The sequence below is a fragment of the Onychostruthus taczanowskii genome, unplaced genomic scaffold (genome assembly GCF_017590055.1).
Source record: "Onychostruthus taczanowskii isolate IOZ18803 unplaced genomic scaffold, ASM1759005v1 scaffold48, whole genome shotgun sequence".
Taxonomy (NCBI): Eukaryota; Metazoa; Chordata; class Aves; order Passeriformes; family Passeridae; genus Onychostruthus; species Onychostruthus taczanowskii.
In genome coordinates this window covers 5,248,449-5,271,148 of record NW_024502347.1, presented here as the reverse complement: position 1 = coordinate 5,271,148, position 22,700 = coordinate 5,248,449, and the positions used below count along the sequence as shown (strand labels likewise).

The 22,700-nt window shown below is 34.5% G+C and overlaps 1 protein-coding gene across 1 annotated transcript in view; it reads right to left on the bottom strand.

Annotated features, from left to right (window-relative positions):
* The window catches only part of ASCC3 (activating signal cointegrator 1 complex subunit 3), a 252,629-nt gene that overhangs the window by 99,115 nt on the left and 130,814 nt on the right, over positions 1–22,700 (bottom strand). Inside the window, exons 15-16 of the mRNA XM_041414871.1 lie at positions 1,767–1,958; positions 1,217–1,441 (exon numbers count right to left, since the gene is read on the bottom strand). Of these exons, the coding sequence (XP_041270805.1) occupies positions 1,217–1,441; positions 1,767–1,958 (417 nt within the window). The remainder of the gene's footprint in view (positions 1–1,216; positions 1,442–1,766; positions 1,959–22,700) is intronic.

Here is a 22,700-nt window from a genome sequence, read left to right as displayed (position 1 = left end):
ACTGTAATTAACAAAATTCTGATTGCACCTTCAGCTTCTGTAACTGTATCACTTAACGGAATCTGGGGTAATTTTAAAGCCACAAGTCCACTGTTCTTTCCAGATTACTACCATTACACAAAATCAGAAAAAAAGCCTAACTTCCTAATATTTAAAAAAAGTAGCAAACTCCTCTGTTGTGAAGGAAAGTCTACCCAACCCTTGTTTCACTGTCTCCTTCCTGTGTCTCAAATAAAAGAACAAAGCCATTCTATAAAATCTGGCTGGATTTTTTCCTAGTGAAAAGGCACAGGGTATCCCAAAACCAGATCACTCTCTCCTGACTTACTGTGGCACTGAACAATAACCACAAATATTCCTGACTTACAAAATCAACTTTAGGATGTAAATTTTTACTGCTAATGTGTAAGCTGCTACTATGTAATTTTAAATAACTGAATATCCATCCAGTTCCACTTAGAGAATACTCAGAGGTGTCTACCTCCAGGATCATCAAGTATTGTCAAAAGAAAATGGTTGAGAGCAATGTATCTGCCCAATGCAAGTATGCCTTCCATTTATTTTAGCTCTTTTTTTTTTGTGGTAGAAGGAGAGATGGGAAAATTGCAAAAGTGATGAAAAGCTAAAATAAACAAACATGTAAGAATTGTGTAGATAAAGTAACAAGCATCTTTAAAAGACTATTCTTAGTAGACCAAATAAACCTCACATCTTTCAAAATGATAAGCAGTTTTATGTCACTGGACATATCAGTTTAGCTAAACTGCTGGACTTCAACTGAATAAATGTCTAGTGCCTTTGAAAAAAAAAGTTAAAGCCAAGTCCATTATTCTTCTTACACTGCAGTCAAACATGTGAATTTGGTCACATATAGAAAGACAGGCTTTGATTTTTTGGTGGCTTTTACCTCTCAGATACGCAGAACATCTACTAAATCCTAAAAAATCACTTCTGATTAAAAGGCAAATCCTGTGTTGCTAGTTTTATCTTAATGGTATTTTGACCCTCCATCCTACCTTGAATACCTACTATCTTTTGCAAAAGACCCCCCATTTTCACATATGTAGCAGTTCACTTGAACACACACACCTATACACTAACAGTAATAAAGTATATACAATGAAAATTTTATTAAGTGTGACAATATTGCATTTTTATTTCAAATAATGTCAACCCTTTAAAGTTTGCTAGTTTCTCTAAACAAATCAAAGGTTACCTCTGCATTTAAGTTGTCTGCAAGGCTTTCAAGAAACTGGCTTTCAATTGGGTTCTGCTGTGTAAGAAGAGTCAGGTAATGGCTGAGTTTATCATGAGTTGTAATAATGATGCCTTCTCCGAATTTGTCAAACTGAGGCCGTCCAGCTCGACCAAATATCTGCATGACATCTAAAATTCCAAGGTCAACAAAGGAGCCTCTTTTTGCAGCATATATTTGTGTTCCCTAGTTGAGGAAAAGTTAATAAAAATTAACATAAATACACATGAATATAATCCTGATGAGCTGAATACTGAAATTAGGCAAATATAGCATGATTTCAGAAGTGTACTTTAACTAATCCTTTCATAATCTTTGATATATTTAAATCTTTACTATACAAACTACACTTCCACTGGAGAGAATCAGTTTAATGAGATATAAATAACATTTCAAGTCAATCAGATATTTCCCCTCCAGGCCCAAAACTCACAAGAGATCTTGCTATCTATACTTCTTCACAGGTTTCTTTTAAGACAGATAACCCCTTGCAGAGTAGGGAAGCTCTTACCTTAATAACAACAGCATGAGCAGGCAGATTGACACCCCAAGCAAGTGTAGCTGTACAAACCAAGACTTTGATATGTCCATTAGAAAACAAGCTCTCAACCAAACTTCTGTCTTGCCGCAGCATTCCTGCATGATGAATACTAAATCCATCTGGAAATAGCTCACGTAACTGCTTATTTCTGGATCTCTGTACCTGGAGTGGACAAGAATAACAATTAAATTCACTTCTAATTACAGAACAAGAGGTATTGTACTAAAAAAATTCAGGAAACATTTGGACATTGTTATGAGTCAGAAGAAAGAAACTATTTCTATTAAGACTGGACTTTCCATCAAGGCCAGTTTGTGATGATTTTCTTTAAATTACTATTTCGATACTTGTTTTCCAAAGAATACACTTAATTCTATAAAAGACTGCAAGAAGTTCAATCTTTGTACAGAAATGTAGTTTCAGTTAAATGGAGATTCAAGGTAACCAACAGTGAGTACATGGAAACTGAGAATTCTCTTATCATTTTTCCTTAAAATAAACTCTTTCAGACTGTGGAGGTAGCTTGGGCAGGCTTGAGGCATCAGGCCACACACTAAACTTACCATTAAGGAGGGGACATCCTTCCCCACCACCAATCATTGTATGGGTGCAGCATGGCCTGAATCAATAAATTCATGGTACACAATCAACCTGTTTCATCTACCGCTCGTTTTTCCTTTCCCATAGGCAGGAGGCTGGAATCTCAGTCTGCAAAACCTCCAGTCTCCTTCAGGGTATGAGCTCTGCGAGCATTATTTCTGTGTGCTGGCTTTATCATGCTTCATCTACACTGAACACTAAGTTATGAAAAACCAATATACTTCTCTAATTTGCCACAAACACTTCTGATTTTCTGCCTGTTTCCTCCACATTCCTACCTGCTGCACTGCCTTCCAAAATCAATTTCTGCTAAATATGATACCAAAAGGGCTGTGGTAATGATGATTCTAATCTTTTTCTAAACCAGATTTCTTTATCTTTGTTCATAGAGAATCTCTACTTTTCCAAACCACACGAAGGTTAAGTCGTATTTGACTCTCACTGTACTTTCAGCTGTGCGTATTATAGTGAATTAATTCTAGATAAAATTAGATTTTTATTGTTTTTATTGTTGATGTTGTTATCTCTTCACATTTACCATTTCCTGACACACAGCCAACGAAAAGTTGATTTATGAGATACAGAGTGGGTAAAGCAAAGCAAAACATGGTTCACAGTACTGGCAAACTGCCAAACATGAACAATAAATCTCTGCAAACACAGAAATAAATAGGGAGATGGGAATGCAATTATAAAAGGAGGACATGAAAATAAAAATATTGTAGGAAAACCACATTTCTCAGTTTCTCAATTATCCAGCTTTTCAATATCTGATCTTTCCCGCTTTAGCAGTAATTATTTACTATTCGTTTAAAGGAAATCAAATTCAGCTTTTAAACTACACATGACTTTTTGGCAAATTTAATTAACTGCTATAGTGCCTAAAAGTGAATAAATAATAAATCGATAAAGTGGCCCTGCAGTTCATGAAGCTTATTCTTCATGAGCTCACAAATAGAACCAAATATTTCATAAAGAGCACAAATGCACCAAGGTTTGCCTTTCTTGATTATCAACAACAAAATTCACAGAAGGTTGTGGAAAATTCACTTCAGCTGCATATCTAACTGTGACACAGAAATTTGAATTGCTCTTGATTATATCCGGAACTTGGTGTAACCATTTAACTATGAATTAACTTTTTTCTTAAATAAATGATTAAACAACCATCAAAAAATGCACTTTTTTAGTAGAACTTTTTGTGTTGGTGCCACATGCCTATTTTACATGTATTAAGGTATCTACTTTTCAAAAACCACAATTATTCAATACAAAAAACATTACAACAAAATATTATAATCTTAGCTAAAAAAGCAGAACCTTACTCTCAAACACACACAATTTAAAATTTGCACACCTTTCTAATGTCATGGCTTATGTTGTTTAATGTATTTGGAAAGACAGGGCAATATACAAATGGAAGGCTAAGAATAGTAGAATTGCATACTACATATAGAAGAAAACTATTTATGGTTTTAGGGAGTGCAATTTCATCAATTTAAAATAAAGGAACTTGTGAATACAGTAAAAAGAAAGGAAGGAGAAAGGTTTGTGACAGAAAATGTATAAAGATATGGCGATGCTAGTCTGACTATAACTCAATACTTACAAGCTTGAGCTTAATCAACTGTTCAAAAATACATAAACTTACATGTTGCATTTAGAAAGAATAAAAACCTAGTTCTAAAATCTACCACACATTCTAAAACAACATCTTTGAACAGGTTCATTTATTGAATCTGTGAAGTCCTAGACCTCCAATCTACACAGCTAACAGGTTTAAAAATATATGAATTTTTTTTTTCCAAGACAGAAGATGATGAACTTCATTAAATGAAAAAAAACACAGCTCACTTTTGACACAAGAAAAAAACAAATGCTGAGGAAATAAAATTGCTGGTTATTCTGGATAATTCGATTAACTGCATAGAAATTGAATGAATTTTCTTCCCATAATTTTGTGTTCACTTTAGATTACAAAATACAAGACAAGTTAGTTCAAGAACAATGATATAATCCAATTTTATAAAAATCACTTGAGATTGCTCACACAATGTATAATTCAATGTCAGCATATCTGCTTTTAAACAAACCTTCTAAACTCTTGTGATAATGAAGTGCATGGTTCTTGTATTTAATCTGGATTTTAGTGGTTACAGAGGCAACAAAATCAAGAACTACTAAATAAAGGAAGTGAAACTATAAAAAGTTATATTGCTTCCACCTTGTTCTATTACAGAATAAAACTAAGAGGTTTTATTTAAAATTTATACAAAATGTTACTAAGTGCCTCAGGTGTATGGAGAAGTTGTTATTATGAGGTATAGCATTGGTCTCCTGATTAGAATTGATTTTCTTTCCCCTCCCTTATTGCTCAAGAGGGCTGTAGATTTATGACCTCTGCTTACATGTGTGTGTGCATCTAAAACAGTATGTGTTAAATAAATTCCCAGTTTAGCCTGCTGCCACCTATATTTCTCCTTTAAATGTCTTGAGTTTCATGCAATTCTTGATTAAGACACATGAAAAATGTGATTAGACAATTAGACAAAGAAAAATGTGCTGTTTAATTTTAATGAGAAATGATGCATACATAGCAGGAAAAAAAATTCCAACTTTTCTACTAAAGACTTATGAAAGATAACACCCTTCCTTACCCTTTTCATGCATCTGGTATCACAAAGGAATCATTATTCATAACAACTATAAGGTGTACACTCTTTGAAATACTCATACAGCAAACCAAAGAATGGAATTTTTAGCATACCTTTTTTTCTTGCTTTATATATAAAAAAGAGCAATAAAGCTTGATTATGAGAAGCTTTATTGGTTCTCATATTTAAGCTTTATATATATTTTTATATATATATATATAATATATATTATAATATATATTATATTTTATAATAGATTCTATGTATTATATATAATAATTATAATATATATATATATATTATAAGATATAATATATATATTTAAGCTGCCAATAAATTGCTTCTTGATAAGTGAAACATGAATTTATGGTTTGTTTTGTTGGTTCTTTAAAATCTCCAATTGCTACCCTCATCTAGGACAAACGAAGTAGATCATCACTAGTTGCTATGATAATTTTTTTTCTTTCTGTAGATTACTCATTTTTCTTTTATGCATGCTCATTTTATCATATTGCTTGGAATTCTGAATTTGGGTGTTTTTTTCCCCTGATAAAGCAGTTTTTGACTCACATATTTTCTTTCAATAACAAAAATGGCACAGGCTATTCTAGCATTTTTCTCATGATCTCCTTACTACAGCAAACTTCATGCCCATGACCATATGACTCAATCATCATAATTTCCTTTCTGTGCAGTTCACTATAGGGCAGCACTTGCAGTTAGTTCAGAATGGACCATTATATTTGTTCACTGGTTTGAGCAATTCTGAGCAATTTATTCCCACCCTCCATTCTCTGCACTGTCCTGGAACCCTGCAAAGTAGCAGCTCTTAATTTTGAGGCCTCATTAGCCTCACTTGATGAGTGTTGGAGCTCAGATAGCTCAGACATCACAGACACCTGTAGCAAACAAAGTCAGGATTCTTTTGCTGCAGCCTTCAATGAACAGCAGTTGTCATTAGTGCTACTACTGTGTGATGAAAAAAGGTCAAATACACCCAAGTAACTATTTTGTAACTTTGCTCAAGACATCTGAAACTGTAATTTGTAGGCTGACCTAAATTGTTTTAAGTCCTAAGAAGATAAAAGTCTCCTCTGCCTTATTCATATTACTAAAACTGCTGAATCTGCTCTGCTGGCTCATTTTCAGAATACTGACTGTCTTTCAAAATTTATGAGTTCAGGGTAGAAGGGAAAAAGTGTCAATCTACTCCAGAAGTAAAGGTCAGCTGACAGAAGCAGAATGAAAAAGCAGAAGTTGAAGAGTCCATCCATGGGCCTATTGCTGTTCCATAAATATAAAAGAGCTAAGTATGAGAGAAAGAAATTATCAAAGGAGTGCATGATCATTCATCATTTTTGCTCTTCAGAATTTACTACATTCATGTTGCATATTAATTGACCTATATATGCAAAAGTTTTATTCTTTTATTTCCAACTTCTGTTTCAAAGGAGAGAGATGTTGGATGATGTAAATAAGACCACTAGAGGGTTTTTTTTAATATGAGTTCAGAATACAGTAACCTTTTGTTACAGGGAAAAACTTGAGACTTATATGCAGTTAGAGAAGAAAATGAAACCTAGAGAAAATACTATGAAAGATAAGAAGTAACTATCTGACAATTTATGACAACAATTGTATGGAGAAACACAGATTTGAGTCTAAAGGGAGAAAAAAAGTATGCATTTGAGGTACAATGATTTTATTTGAGGACTGTCCTTTTATGCATTAGAAATGTTATTTCTATTATTCCACTTATATTTTCTGCATAACAATTAAGCTATCAGCAGCTGTTCCTAGGACAAGGATAAAGCAGCATTTTTTGGGGTAGCAGTAAGTTTATTTTCCTTGCTCTTTCCTGGGAACAGAGGCATTAGCTTCACTGACTGCTCACCCTGCAACTGGGTCCTGTGAAGAACCCAAAACCTACTGAGAGCTCTCCTCGCCAAGATGACACACATGACCCAGCAGATCATTTCTGGAGGGATGCAGGCTGCCCAATATGCTATTCTTCTTAAGGAATATGCATGCTCATTCTCTACACCTTCACTTTTTTAATGTATCTAACTATTCATTTTGTGTAGTTATCCTGAAGTAGTACCTCTGTTCAACACTTACTCTTTTACTGGGATATAATTACTTGGTACCTGGCAAGACATTATTTGAAGATGGTAATTCTAACAAACAAATGTGAATCTCTCAGTTTCAGTTTGAATCTCTCCTGGAAGAGTCAATAATCTAATTGTCTCCCTCTCGCGATTTAAGTTCACTGTATTAAATTTAGAATTTTTTAAACCTATGAGTTACTGTCTGATCAATTTCCTGATATCAGCTCAGTTAATTCTGCAAAGTGCTTTAAAAACACCACAGAAGGAGAGTAGTGGGACTGCTCCAATCAGAACAGTTTAAAAAGAATGCCTATAAATTATACTTTGATTCCCTTTTTGATTCACAAAGGATGGAAGTGTAAGGCAGAATTTCTGGCACCTTTTTTCTATTGCCCTGGCCTCATCATCACTGATCCTAACTCATTTATTGCATAAGGTGGTGTTTCATCCAGTCAGTACCTTAGGGAGTGATGGCTACCAGTCAAAGAAGGGATTGATATGGTGTCCAGAAATGTCTTGCTTTTTTCAGTGTGTTCTTTTTACAGTACACTATTACATCATAGCAGCCCCATTTTTTTTTCCCCCCTGGAAAAGTTACATGGTTCATAGAGAATGAATTATTCTATGGGAAAAGGAGGAAGAGCCTTCAGATTTTAAAACTTGTGCAAGAGCATTTAATGTAATCTTTGATTCCTCAAGTCTGTAATCTATAATGCATTAAACAGAAGTGTTTACAAGACCTCACTGATCAGAGAAGCTAAGGAAATATACTATAATATTTAAAATGTTGCATTTTTGAGCAAGCCAGACAAGCCAAGAATGAAAGGAATGCAAATGCAAGTCTGACCATGCACAATTGATGGATTTTAGATGGACAAGTCACTGAGGATGTAAGCATAGTTTCCAATTACCTCACTTACTGCCTAAAAAAAACCACCTATAAAGCAAAAAAGGAAACTATTTCTATAGAAAATACACTATCTTAAACTGAGCCAGAATTTTATAACATGGACCAAAGGAACTTAATATTTTACTTCAAGCCAGACTGCAATGCCTGTCTTAAAAGTGAATAAATTACTGATTCTCAGATAAAAGGGTTTAAGAACTTAGATTGAAAAATAATTCCAGCAGTAAATTTAGACAGAATGGAAATGTTCATTATAATCACCCAGTTTAAGCACCACCTCTCAGTGAAAATAACAATATTTTTCATATATTTTATAATTATAAGCATATTTATCTTGTTTATAGCAAGTAAAATAAAAATTATGTAGAGAAATTTGTGTACTGCTTCAGTGTGCTGAAAATCTGGACTTCCTCAAATCTGTGACACCAATCTGTGACTAAATAATCTCAAATCTTATTAAGACAAGTGTCAAAACAGTTTAACAACAACATGGAAATGCACATCAATTAAGATTGAATTAATTATATAACATCACAATTTTAAATTACATGCAAAATAATTCTAGTCAAAATCTTTTTTTCTTTCTCATCAATTTAGAATTCAACCACTCTCATTCTGGGAACAGATGTATGAAATGTGTGAAATACAGCAAAGTATCTATTTGTCTCCAGCCTTTGAGACAATAAGTCCTGTTGCCATATTTGCTAACCACTTGGAGTACACAGATGAAAAAAACATCAATCTTGGTCTGTTTTGCTGACAGCAGTATGGTGTTATAAAACTAGCTGGTGGGGAAGATACACAGCATGGAAAGAAATTGATAGAAAGTTTGATGACAAGCAAGGATGAATTTTTACTAGTTTCACTTTGAATACTGACAACCTCTGGAGACCTAGTTAAACCTTTTGTTGCTGTGCTTAACTGTGCAAAGATTTCAATATTTCTGCCTCAACAGGAAAGTGATACTGCATGGTGCCTATAAAAACATTTGTTATATTTGAGAACACAACTTTTGCTTTGTAATACTCAAAATTGCCACTCTGCTGAGCCATGACAAGTATTGAATGTATCTGAGTGTATTTTTAGCAAGAAACAATGAAAGCAGAAAGTCTTTTTAAAGTTCTTTCCAATACTGCTGCACCTTACTTAATACATATCATAACTATTTTTACTGCAACTCCTCCTCAAAGGCTATAATGACAGAGACATTATTAAACCAGCAAGAAAAATATTTCGTGAACATCAGGTGTATTTCTCATTCCATAATTAAACCACAAATGTCCACTAAACTTCACAGCTATGCAAAGTGACAGACTGAGGATTCTCCAGAAGAATGGAATTTTTCTCACCATTCTTATAGGTAATGGGAAATGTCCAATATGAATTAACAGTTCACATGGTTTTCAAATAGTTGTAGACTGGCATCGTTACGCATGACAATGAAAAGCTGAACCTTCTTTTAAACCAGGAAAGTAATTTTTAGAGAGATAAACACTATTAAATATTAAATGTCTTTTGATTAGGCATTGTGTTTCGGTTTCTTCACTCTTTTAAATTCTGTCTTACACAGGATGGAAGATAAGCATAACAATACTATGAAGGCATTTTTAAAAAAACCTGGAAGTCAGTAAAAGTGACAGAAATTCCTAAACTAAAAAATTTCACAATTATATTCACCACTCATTAACTAACTTAGGTAACTTGAATTTTAACAAGAAAACACCAGAAACAAACTGGAACAAGCTGTTTTCACTCTACCAGTGTAATATGAAGACCCATAAGAAAATTCATTATGTAACTTGCATCACTTAAAGGTTTTGGGTTTTTTTAAATTGGTATGTTAATATTAAACAAGTCTCAGTTCTAAAGACATTTTATTGCTCTTGTGCCTTTGCTATTACAGAAGAATTTCAGGGATTCCCTAGTAATCTTTGTCATTCAGGGTTGCCAAATGTCAAATCTCACAAGAAAAGCAATTTTGAGAACTCTCTAAAGGATTTGAAGGATCACACATGTTTATGCATTTTCATATTGCAATGTTTATACAGTAACATATGTTTAGTTATATTAAGTGGCGATTACTTAATTTACCTGATACAGAACTAACAAACAAAAAAAATCTATTAAGAAACTAATAGACTTTTAGGGGGTAAGACCAGTAAAACCTGATTTCCTATGAATTTTATATTCCTTGTGCCTCTGGCCCAACTCAAATGCTTGCTCCATCTGGTTTCCTTAACCTCATCTGTCCCAGAATTATTTCACTGCATTACTGTTTCATAAACGTTTCCCCTGCACGCTCAGGACGAAAAAATACATCTTAAAAATGGCATCTGTGAGGCTTATGCTGATTTTCAACACAGCCATCCAGTTACTACCAACACCTTTGACAATGATGCTGTCTTTTTCACTAGTTTTATTCCAAATTACTTGCAGACTGCTCTCAAGTTCTGCAAATTCAGTGCACGACTGTGAAGACTTTGACTATTGAACATCATTCAAAATCAGTTTTAAAGGTAACATGATGTCTTTATGCAAGTGAAAGGGCGCAAAAGCAGCACCTAGTAAGTGACAGAACAAGAAGGTTTCTATTACTATGCTCTTATGGCCAGCAGACTTGGGAATTTGGAGTCAGTTCGTCAGCTAAACTGAGGCAGCTATTAGCTTGCTGCCAGAGGAAACCAGCAGATGCAACAAATGAGCACTGTGCAGTCACTTCCAAACAGCTAAATTTTACCCCCGGATCCTGTTCAAATGTAGGGTATTTTCCCACAGACCTCTGCTAAATTACAAGATTCCTTATATTTTCAAACTCTACTGAAAAAAAATCAGTTTTTATTTTACTCTCCTCTCTTAAAAAAACCCTCCCCTCAAATTCAGCTGTTATAGTACCAGTATTTTATGTTACCTACTAACATTTTGTTTGATACTTCATGAAGCCTGGAAGACAACTGCTTTGTAAAGTTTAGAAACCACAGAGATGAACATATTTATGTATAATTAAATATGGCTTTGAAAGACTGTTTTATAAATCTACAGTTCTTTAAGCATTTACATAACCTAGCACGTATACCTCCTACCCAAGGCTGATATTTTGAGCAAAGGAATACTTCATTTTCTTGTTGAAGTAATTTTTATAACATATTTACAGAGATTTGGGGAAAAAAATACTGCATTGATCTTAATTTATCCATCTGCCTTGGGTTTATAAACAAGATTAGAAACCCTCTGCAAAACTGAGGAGCTTGCAATTGTTAAGCTCTTGTAATTCACATACTGTTATTTTAAAGAGGGATATACAGTTTCTTCATCAAGCTAACTTTAATTGTCTTACATAGCAGGTAAATCTCCAGGGAAATACAAGAAAATATCTCACATATCAAACACACCATGGAGACCAAATTATGTGGTACGGGAAGAGGTAAGGAGATTGTTACTTTCCCACTTAACACAATACATAGCAGCACAAAACAGGTAAGAGGAGAGCTGCTGTGCTGATTGCTTGCACAGTCCCTCTCCAACCCTCATTAATTTCCATTTTTCACACTCTGTTTACTTATCTTCCTTACATTAGTGCTAATGACTGTTCAAAAGTGTCAGATGCCACACTATGAGCTTCATTTTCTTTAATATTTTAATTATATTAATGTTCTTCTGCAAAATTAGCAGTCGTATCTGTTAAAATCATTACATCCTTCATACATTTAGTCTTCTTAAAAGAGCTTTTCATTTCACAACTCTATCCTCTTTTAGGAGCAGCCTGTGAGAGACTGAAATGTGAAAGGTAAGTGATTCAAAGCAATCGGCCATTTGTGGAGCTGGCAGGGTGCTCTGTTCAGACCAGGTTTGCATCCCCCAACCCAGGGCAGGAGCGTTTTTGTATTTGTGGTGGTGAAACCTCTAATCCCCATGAGGTAAATAGTAAACAATGTCAACCCTTGCCTTAAAGAAGTGTTGTGTACATATTTATTAGTACATCTATTAGGTCCAAATAATTTATTATTTGATAACATTGTAGAACACGGTATCTTTTTATTGTTTTAAGTAGAAAAAATAACAGGCTGAAGTAAAAGCACATAAAAATAAAAGTGATTTTCCTACTTTCAGACTGAAAGCTAATACTACCTACATAAAATAGTTCTATAGATATCACTACAAACATATTCAAAACATATCAGTAGCTTTTTTTTTACCTATAAAGACAGCACTTGATCTGTACAGAACTGAGCCACACACCATGGTTCAGTGCCAAGGCAAATTTCATGTTTGAGGCATTATGTAACACATGCATACTGCAGCGTTATCACCAGGATATCAGTCCTCCGTGGTTTCAAGATGGCAATACTGAATTATGAATTAAAATCAAAATAAAAAGAGTGAAGAATCTTTGACTCTTGAACTCTGAACAAACTTTTAATTAGAATCAGCGCGACACATAGTTTCAAAACTTTTACTTGCACTTGATTTTCTCATTTTACACTTTGAAAACTCACATAAAACATACTATATTGCATATACAATGAATGTAAACAACATAATGTATAAGCAATAATATAAAATAGAGAGTCAGAGAGGATGAAGAAGACCTTCAAGATCATCGTCTAACCTTTGACATAATATGACCACGCCCACTAAACCACATTGTGAAGTGCCACATCCAATTATTTTTTCAATAATTCTAGGGATGGTAAGACCACCATTTCCCTGGGCAGCCTGTTCCAAAGCTTGACAACCTTTTGGGTGAAGAAATTTTTTTCCAACTTGTGGTCATTTTCCCTTGTCCTGTCACTGGTTGTCTGGGAGAAGAAGCTGACCTTCACCTAGCCACAATCTCCTTTCAGGCAGTTGTGGTGAGCAATAATGCCCTCCCAAGTCTCCATTTCTCCAGAATGAACACACCCAGCTCCCTCAGCTGCTCCTTATAGAACCTGTGCTGCAGACCCCTCACCAGCTCTGCTGCCCTTCTCTGGACTTGCTCCAGCACCTCAGTGTCCTTCCTGTGATGAGGGGCCCAAAACTGAACATGGGATCTGAGGTGTGGCCTCACCAGTGCTGAGTACAGGGGAACAATCCCTGCCCTGGTCCTGCTGGCCACACTATTGCTGATACAGGGCAGGATGCCTTCTTGGCCACCCAGGCACACTGCCAGCTCATATTCATACTGCAAAGCAAAGCTGGATATCTTATCATCACTTAGCTTTAGGAATTGGTTTACACATCTAAGAATATTTGACTTTGTCAATTCCAGTCTAAATGTCAGAAGTTATTCAACAAAGGCATCTCCTGTTCATTTTATGTTTGGATAGCAGCTATTTTTTAAAATTGATTTTTGAGCACCAAATATAGAATTAACAATTCTGTTGTCAAAGAAACTTTACACAGAATGGAAAGAGAGGGGCTACACTAACCTGTAACACTGGTTGTATCTCTGCTAACCCCACTGACCACTTGCTAGAGGGAAACCTACTGAGCCTGTTTTCTATAATATTATCAGACAGTCTTTCTGAAAATACCTCTAGAATTGGATGACTTATAATTTTTGGCATAGCCTCTTCATTCTTGAGATCAACCTAGAACATACTTCCTACTCTATTTCTTCTTTGAAAAGGCATAATTTAAGATAAGAATTTAGTTTCATCATACTTGTTTAATTTGCAGGCTGCTAGTATGGAAGCTAAGAGGGCTGTATAATGCAGTGAAATCACTAAGTAAAAGCTAAGCAACTGAGTGACCCTTTGAGACAAGCCACTTGACATCAGCTTGGTATGGCAGGGTTCAGTTTGAGATCAAAAGTCTGCAGATGTCTACACAGAGATCTGCACATCTGCAGGAGGAGCCTGAGCACCCTGCACAGCCCGTGGGAATCAGGCAGCAGAGCCTGTGCAGTGCTGCTGCTCTCTGCCATGTCTGCTCATGGATGAACTCAGGCTCCACCGCCTGCAGCACACTGAACTTCACCAACTGCAACAGCAGCTCAGACACATCACACATTTGTAGTTACCATGTGCAGTCTCCTAAAACCCCTGTGCTATAATTTCAGCCGGAAAAGCACTCCATGTTTCAAATTTAGACTAATGAACAAGAATTATCCTAGAAAGAATAAAAGACAAATTAAACCCTCAAATAACTTTCCATTGCAACAAATTTCTATTGTAACTGACTCAGGTGGCATTTTCCCAACACTCCCAGATGGCACATATCACTAATAGCTCTTAATTATCACTCAATATTCCAAGTAAATTGGAACTTAAATTATCTGCCTTCACTCTAATCTCTGCTTATTCTGATACTCATACATTAAAATTAATCAGATCATCCTATGTCTTAAATGCTGAACATAACAGAACTAAGGAACAGCATAGTAAAAATAGGAATGGAAACTTTACATCCTTTCTGTTGATGACAATGGCAACTTAATCAGGGGACATTATTTATCACAAACTCACTTCAGACTTGTCAGAACCCCCAAATGTAATTATGCAACCCCAAAATGACATTCCTATAGCCCTTCCTTGGCGATGCACAAACAGATGCGCAAATTCACAGTCTGGCATCACCAGACTCAGTACAGGTCATAGTGCTACTTGAAAGTATGACAAAACTCAGTTTTTCTCCATGAGACAAAGCTGATAAGAACATACTCCAATCAAAATGTTCCCAAACTGTGGTCTGACAAATAATGGGATTAAATGCCAACTCAATCTCAATTTTTCCCTAAGAAGAAAAAGGATAAGAGGTAAGTGATTTTTTTTTCTTATCTGTCCAATTCTCTACACTTATTGGTTTAATTTTTAGTTTGAGAGCAAAATTCCAGACTTTTTTGTATTTGATAAAATGAATTGACCGTGAAATCCCGAAGTTGTCTGAGATTACTACGTAAAAATTCAGTCATAGGGGAAAAGAGATTTCCATAAATACCAGAAAATATAAGTTTTATGAGGAATTTCACTCCTACTCCCTCAAAATCCCAAAAGAAAATGCTTTGTAGAGTATTGGCCCTCGTTCAACCTTCACCATTACACACAGTATATACTTCAAATTACAGAACAGAAAACTGAACTCAAGGAAATCTAGATTATGGCTTTAACTTATGAACTCTCATATTTACATCAGCCACTTTACAGTCACAAAAAAGCTGACATTTCTCCCTCAAAAAAAGACAGAAACTCATGGAGCCATTTGGCAAATCTATGTTCAAATGTAATCAATTAATACACATGCATTTTCTCCATCTAATCCCTGTTCTGGTGCCAGAAGCTACAAAAATATATATTTCATAAGGGTAAATACAAATTTGAAAGATAAAAAATATTGATTTTCCTATTTATTATTTATTCTGGTAATCAAAAAAATGAGTAAAACACATAGAATAATAAATGCTTAAAACTGTCAATTTTTCAAGCTTCCTCAAATATGCATTGTTCAAGAATTTTTATATATTTGAAGAAAAAGTGAATGCAGCCTGTATTACATTACTATACATAAATATGTATATGTACTATGCAAGTAAATGACACATTATAATTATTACACTCGTACCTTATCTGTCCTGTGTTTATGATATCATCTATTAATGGATGCAAGAAGAGAAAAAGGAAAGACTAAAAAGGGAGTAAGAAAAAAATCATCTTAGAAATTTCATACAGATGCAAACAATCCGTCTTTCAGCTCAAGACGAGTGCTGGACCTCAGGCAAACGCCTGGAAGTCGAAGGCATTTTAATTCTCAGTCATCAAAATGCTCAGAAGTGCAACAAGGATCAAGGGCCTTTGCCGACCACAAAATCAGGGCCATTGATGTGCATTTAAAGGCACTGCCACAAGGTGGCTCTCAATACTCAGCATTGAAAACTGTGACTCCAAACATGAAATAAAAATCTCCATTTGCTTTGTTTTCTTAAAATTGAACTGATATGTTTCACCTCCCTTATTCTAGGACACGTTTATTTCCACACTAGGAAAATACTTTGAAAATATTTTAAATTCCAACAAAGAGGTTTCTAGGCTCAATCCATAACAGCATAATTTTCCTGCAGTCTATTTCCCCCCAAACCAAAGCTTTTATAGTTGGAATTCATATATACATAACTGAAATAACCTTTTATACTGCTTTTGATTAAATTAGTTCTCAACTATTTACCAGTACTAGTTCTATTTCATGACAAAAACTATGAAGCTTCTACCTAGAACATGAATTTGTGCAGGGACAGCATATTATAGAACTTGTTTGTTTTTTTCTGAAATGCTGTAGCTATATTATTTAGCTAGTTATATATCACTTTTTTTTCCCCTTTTATAGGCTTATTAACAGTTTTGGGTATTTCTGGCTATCTTTCACCCTTTCATTAATTATTTTTGTTATGAAAATATCTGTTTTTATTCAATATCTGTTCTCCTCACAAGTGTGAACAACTGAAATTTAAAGAAACTGGAACAAGTAGGAAAAATTAATAAATAGGGCTGTGACTGCCAGCTCAGTAAATCTGACAGTACTCAGTAAACATGTGACGCTGAATCAAAGAACTGCAGATTTGTATAGCATTCTAAAAAATACAGGAGTCTCTTAGGACAATTATCTTGGATATTTTTCTCAGACAAGAGATCTTGGTGGTTACTTCAAGGAATATGCCCCTTCAGAGGAACAAAATTTAAGGGAATACCTGAAAATAACTATCACAGCAGTTTTGTAACTACAGGCCAATGGAGGAGGAAACTGGGTACGTTTTCAATGTTACAAGGCAGTAAAACCACTTTTTAACTAGGGTATAACAACTGAACAAAAGCCCAGAAAATAATTTCTGAGTGTAAGGGATCATTAAAAGAATTATAAGCAATGCTGGTGTATCTATATACTGGTGTATCTATATAAGTGTTTTAAATCCTTGAATCACTGGGACAAATTTGCATTTTCTTATTGCTTTTCGTTCCAGAAGCTTGCAGAATATTCACACCTGCAAAAAGTTAAACACTGTGCTGTGTTTTCTCTATGAAACACTATTTTGTGCTGTATTAAGTTGTGTCCTCAGGGCTTACTCCAAAGCCAACAGTCTATTTTCCATTAGTTTCAGTATGTTTTCCAATGAGATCCTTCAACTGTAAACCAGCTAGGACTCTGTTCCATTATTCACCAATGCCACAGTTTAAATGAAAGCATGGAAATACAATATTAACACTTTCAAACACTTCAGATTTCTGAATGTTGTCCTTGATAAACATACAGAGCACAATACTTGGAAAAAGTGATCACCAGAATTAAAGACTTTGCCCTAGAATTCTACATTTGATTACAAAATTCATGCATATCAAAGCCAGAGGTATCCTCACAGAAAGCAAATGTGCAGCATTTTTCATCCTTGATGCAATGGCCTTTAATTCCCCAGCTTTTATTATTATTATTATTACAAAGAGTTTTGAAAAGCTTTTGCAATGCTTTTGATACTCCAAATTCAAGAACCTCAGGGTTTGCCCTCCATTATAGGTTTTTAACATTTTGTCAACAGTTCTCAATATTTTAGAACTTCCAAATATGCAAGTCCCAGTTTTTGTCTTAGAAAAAGAAGAAAAGACAGAGAGGAATCCCTAGCAGTTTAATTGCTAACTAGAGGTCATAACCTTAAACATAGCAATAATGACAGCAATTTCAAGTTTCATCACATAGTGTTAGCTTATACAACATCCCTAATAGAAAAGGACAGATACTCAGAGTAGTTAGCAGAGATCAACAAGGCTTCTTCAAAATGCTGGTCAAGATCTTTATTCAAAGAGATAAGATCTTATATTTCCTTGTTTGGAAAAAAACCTATAAGTGAAAACTGAGCAGCAACCAGCAAACATCTCCCCTCAAAGAACCAAGGTGCTGCAAGCTCTTCTGCTCACAAGTATTTTGCTGCTGTGCAGGGTGGATTATTTCAGATCTTGCTGAGTGTTCAGGCAATCAGCAGATGTACACATAACATCTTTCCCCAGGTAACAAATATTTATTTTCCTTGTCTGAAGATATTTTTTTATTGTCAGAGAAAAGTATATATTTTTTTTTTTTTAACCTAGTTTTAGCTATGAAAACTTTATTTTGGTTTTAGTCCTGTTGTATATACAGCAAAACATGGACAATTTGCTGATTTTTTTTTAGAACCCTTGCTAAGCTTCATCAAAGTCTCCCCATATTTAAGGAATTTGCTGGCTGGCCTATGATGACATTTCAGTGACTCACATTTTCACAATTTCTGCCTTCTGTCACTGAAAAGACTCACCACATGAGTTGTACAAAAAATTTTGAAATCCCTTCTGTAGTTTTCTTCCAGAGGTGGCAAACCATCACAATACAGCAAAACTTACGTACAAATAACTATTTTCAGTAATGCCTCAAACATGTTTCAATATTCTAATGTTTCTCAAGTTCTAAAAATTTTAATTTTTTGCATTTTTTAGCTTTGCTGGCTAAAATTAATTATCTACTTGCCCTGGTATTGTCCAGACATGAAAGTGTGATAGGTAGAATGGGGAACATAAATGTTTTAAAGAATTCATAGTTCAGCACTGAAATTCGCAAGTCTCCTAATATTGACATCTTCCTATCTGCACTCTTCCAGCATCTTCTCACAAACTGTGTACTTCCAATTCTGTCTTCCATATTTTTAGCAATTTTATTTTCATTTCACAATACACAGTAAGCTTAGTTTTGTCAACTACCGGTTTTCATTATAGTTCATGCCCAGCTTGTGTATACTCTACACTTGTCAAAAACATGATGCTGTTACTCTAGTTCCCATTAGCATAATACATAATTTCTAGTTCTAGTTTTTTACTGAAATAAGCCAAAAATTACAACATGGTACATTTAGAAAGCTTTATCCAAATGCATATTTATATGGTGTTCATTCAAAAAATCTCAGTTGTGGGAAAAAAATACCGGTTTTCAGATTATGTTTTTTGGGAAACACTCTACAATCAGTTTCTCTTCATTTTGATGCAACAATAAAAGATTTTCTGAAATAATTGAGTTGTTCAAAAGAGATTTGGCAAATTTAGGCAAAATTCTACCTTTACTTTGATAAAGGCGACATGAAATGGTATCTGTACATTCTAAAGAGTAGCAGTTTGTGGCTTTATACAACAAAATGCTTTCCTATAAGACAATGATTCCCAGCAAGCAGGGATTCTTCTGATTCTTGTCTGACTTTTGAAATTCCAGCTCAAAGGATCTTAAGATGAATTAAAAAAAACCAAGATAAAAGAAGATACAACTAGTCATGCAGATACCAAGTCTTCCATAAAAGATATAAAAGATGTACTAAAAACAAGAAACTGACTATACATGTAATCAAAGTTAGACTACAGAAAGAAATATATGGCAATAAGGATTTGGCAGTTCTCTAAAAATAAATCTCTACAACTTTCCAGAAGTATGCTTAATTACTTTTTAACTTATTTTGTTCTCTCCAAAGCATGTCTGGCTCTCAGTATGTGGAATTACTGGAATGTGGATCCAATTGAAATCACTCCCTCTTTATGTTTTCTTCGAATTACTCTTTCATTTAAAAGTCTTAAAAGTGTATGCCCATTCTACTCATTATTTCCCAGTTCATCTTAATTAGATGTCATTGCCAGCTTCAGCACAAAAAAAAAAGTCTGTCCAGTTCTGATCAACTCTATATCTTGTGCAAATAAGCTAAAGGAATAATTATAAAGCCCAATGAAATTTGCCTACATGATGGTATTTGGAGGAGTTGGAAGTGGAAAATGAAAGACAACTGAAATAGTCAATATACATACCTAGACAATTCCATCAAACCATAATGAAACTAATATTTGAGAAGCTTTATTATTTTGAAAATAAATGTAATCAAGAATATTAAGTAAAATTCAGTATTTTTTCCACTTGTTAGCAAAATCATGTTTTCTAAATGAAAACCTGAATCAAGCATCTAAACGTACCTTGGTGAATCTATTTACTTGCACTGATTCTAACCATGTTTTTAAAGAGACAGTGTGAGACAGTCTCCAATATTGCAGTGATGTTTTCTGTCATCTTAGGTGTTTATAAAAATGTATTTTTCAATTATAATGGGTCAGACCCTTAAATTTTTTAAAAAATAACCGTTCAAAGATATCCTACACCTTCATTGTTTCATAACATAAAAAAATTACATGAATCCTCAGGAAGCAAAGGGGACACAGTCAGTTAACAGTGATACTCTGAAAGAAAAACATCAAGCAATTCTAGAAGAAAGCACATATATTTATTCTACAGCATAACTGTAAAGTATAGGTTTTGTTTTGAATTTTATTTCAGTAAAGACAACTACAAAGGGTGCTCTCTGATGGCCTGAATTTTTAAAACAATCTCCAACCACTTAAAAAAACTCAAGATATTGCATCCTTCATTTACTACCCTGAATAACAGCACTTTGTGATGAACTTTTTAAAGTCAAGTGTGATTGCTAGAAAAAAACCTAAAATAAAATACAATTCATCAGACCTCGCAAAATTTACTTTCTTTATTTACTGTAGAAGAAATCAAACGTTTTCTAAAAGAATGTCAAGCACTGAGCAGCATCAAGCCTGTTGGAGGACAATATAATCACCATGAAATACAAAGTACAACTGAACAACAAGCAGCATTGACTGTCAGCGTACAATGCAGAAACCCTTCCAACTGTTATTAACTTTTCAATTATTACTCTTCATTATTAATAATTACTGTAGCTACACTATTTCCTGACAAATGAATTGCTAAGTAGATAGGATCTCTTTAAACACTATTTTTTAGTCAGCATATGATTCCCATACAAAAGTACTAAAACTGCATGTGATCAGAATAATTTGTCAGTATGGTTTGGTGCATCTTATACAGAAAAGGTGCCTGAAAAATTGTCTACAGTCTTACTGTGAACATATTGCATAAAGTTACACACTGTAAACTAGGACTAACTGGCACACTTCGGAAAAGCAAGCAAGACCTAGGGGTCTATGGATTGAAAGCAGCTGAAAACTGGCTGAAGCAACCAAGTTCTTTGGGCTGAAAAGGGGTTAGGGCAGAGAGCACTTATGCTGACTTGAATATTTATAATTTCTTCTTGCTGGAGTGCTCACCACTAACCAGGTATTGGCTACCTTTGAGCCTGTTAAATGACAGAACAAAATTAAGAAAAGGGAGCTTTATCCATTCAAGATACCTCACATATTTTTGATATACACCTGACTTGATTACACATGGTGAAAACAAGTGCTGGCAAAAATGAAAAGCAGGTTGTAGGCTGTGCTACTGAAGTACAAAGAATGCAGTCCTGGTCCCCAAACTTGTGAATATTAAAACAATCATACTGGTTTTGTTTTTGCTTTTCCCTCCCAAATGTCTCAAAAGCTGATAATTTGTTGCTTTATGATTAGCACAGCTATTCAATATCCAAATATACTTGATACAATGAATGAGATTTCAAGTTGAAATCCTCTTATCCAGGGAAGCTGTTGATTAATAACTACTGGGAAAAGACATAGCAAACTTTTTGATCTGGATTACATGTTAAAGCATCCTAATAGCTAACTGAAGGAGATTTTCACATTCAAGGGAAAAAGGAATGTTGTGTGGCTTTTCTCAGTGCCCAGAAAGAAGTTAAAATTTCAGGAAAGACAAAGAGGTCACAAATGCTTATGTAAAAATAAGAAATAGCTAAGAATGCATAGGAAAACAGGAAAAGGTATTAAACCTTTAATACATTCACTTATTTAAATCAGTTGGTGTTACAGTAATATCAACATTTGTGCTGATTTTAAAAGAAAATATACACATGTGCTGCTACTGACTGTGCAAACCCCTGTAACTGCAGCATCAACCAAATAACTACTCATTAAAGCAAGCAATGTCATAGCCTGACATCAAGGAACTTCTATTAGTCTAATATTCTTCCCACATCCCACAGAGAAAGAAGTTTCAGTATATTTTAATCAGTCATTTAAAAGAAGTCTTAAAGAGAATTACCAATTAAAGACATTCTTTTCAATAGTATAACTTTGAATTTCAGTTTCTATATTTTGAAGCACTAATAAGATGTTTAAAAAAATTTATTTACCTTATGGTCTGAATTTACTGAATGCAAAGACTGCACTACCTTGCAGAAGGCTGCGGTAGACTTCATTTAAGGAGAGACGTTTAATCATGTTATAGATATGACAACAGTTTCAAACGATCTTCCTAAGCACATTTAATATTTAATAGGAATTTTGTCAACAATGAAAGGGGATGCTATAGGCAACACATTATCCCAGAGTTTATCAGAGTATTTCCATGGAGGATTAGTAAGAAAAGGCATTAAATCTTCTATTTACAGGGGTTAAATCCATTACTGATTTTAGCCTGAATAACTCTGAAATAGCTGCGAAGCTCTGTACAAAAGCATAAAACCTCTTTCAATAGTTCCTTGAAGAAAAACATCAGCACCCCTGTCAGCTGTATTTGCAACCTCAGAGATCATTCTAGAAAAAGGTTTGCTAACCCATTTTTCTTTTAGGAGATCCATTACTAAAGCGGTGCAGCTTCTGGAAGTAGAACAAATATTCATGAGGTGGCTTTCCAGTGATAAACAGGCTGAAACTAAGCATTGTTGCATATCAAGTTGACACTCATGATAGATAAAACA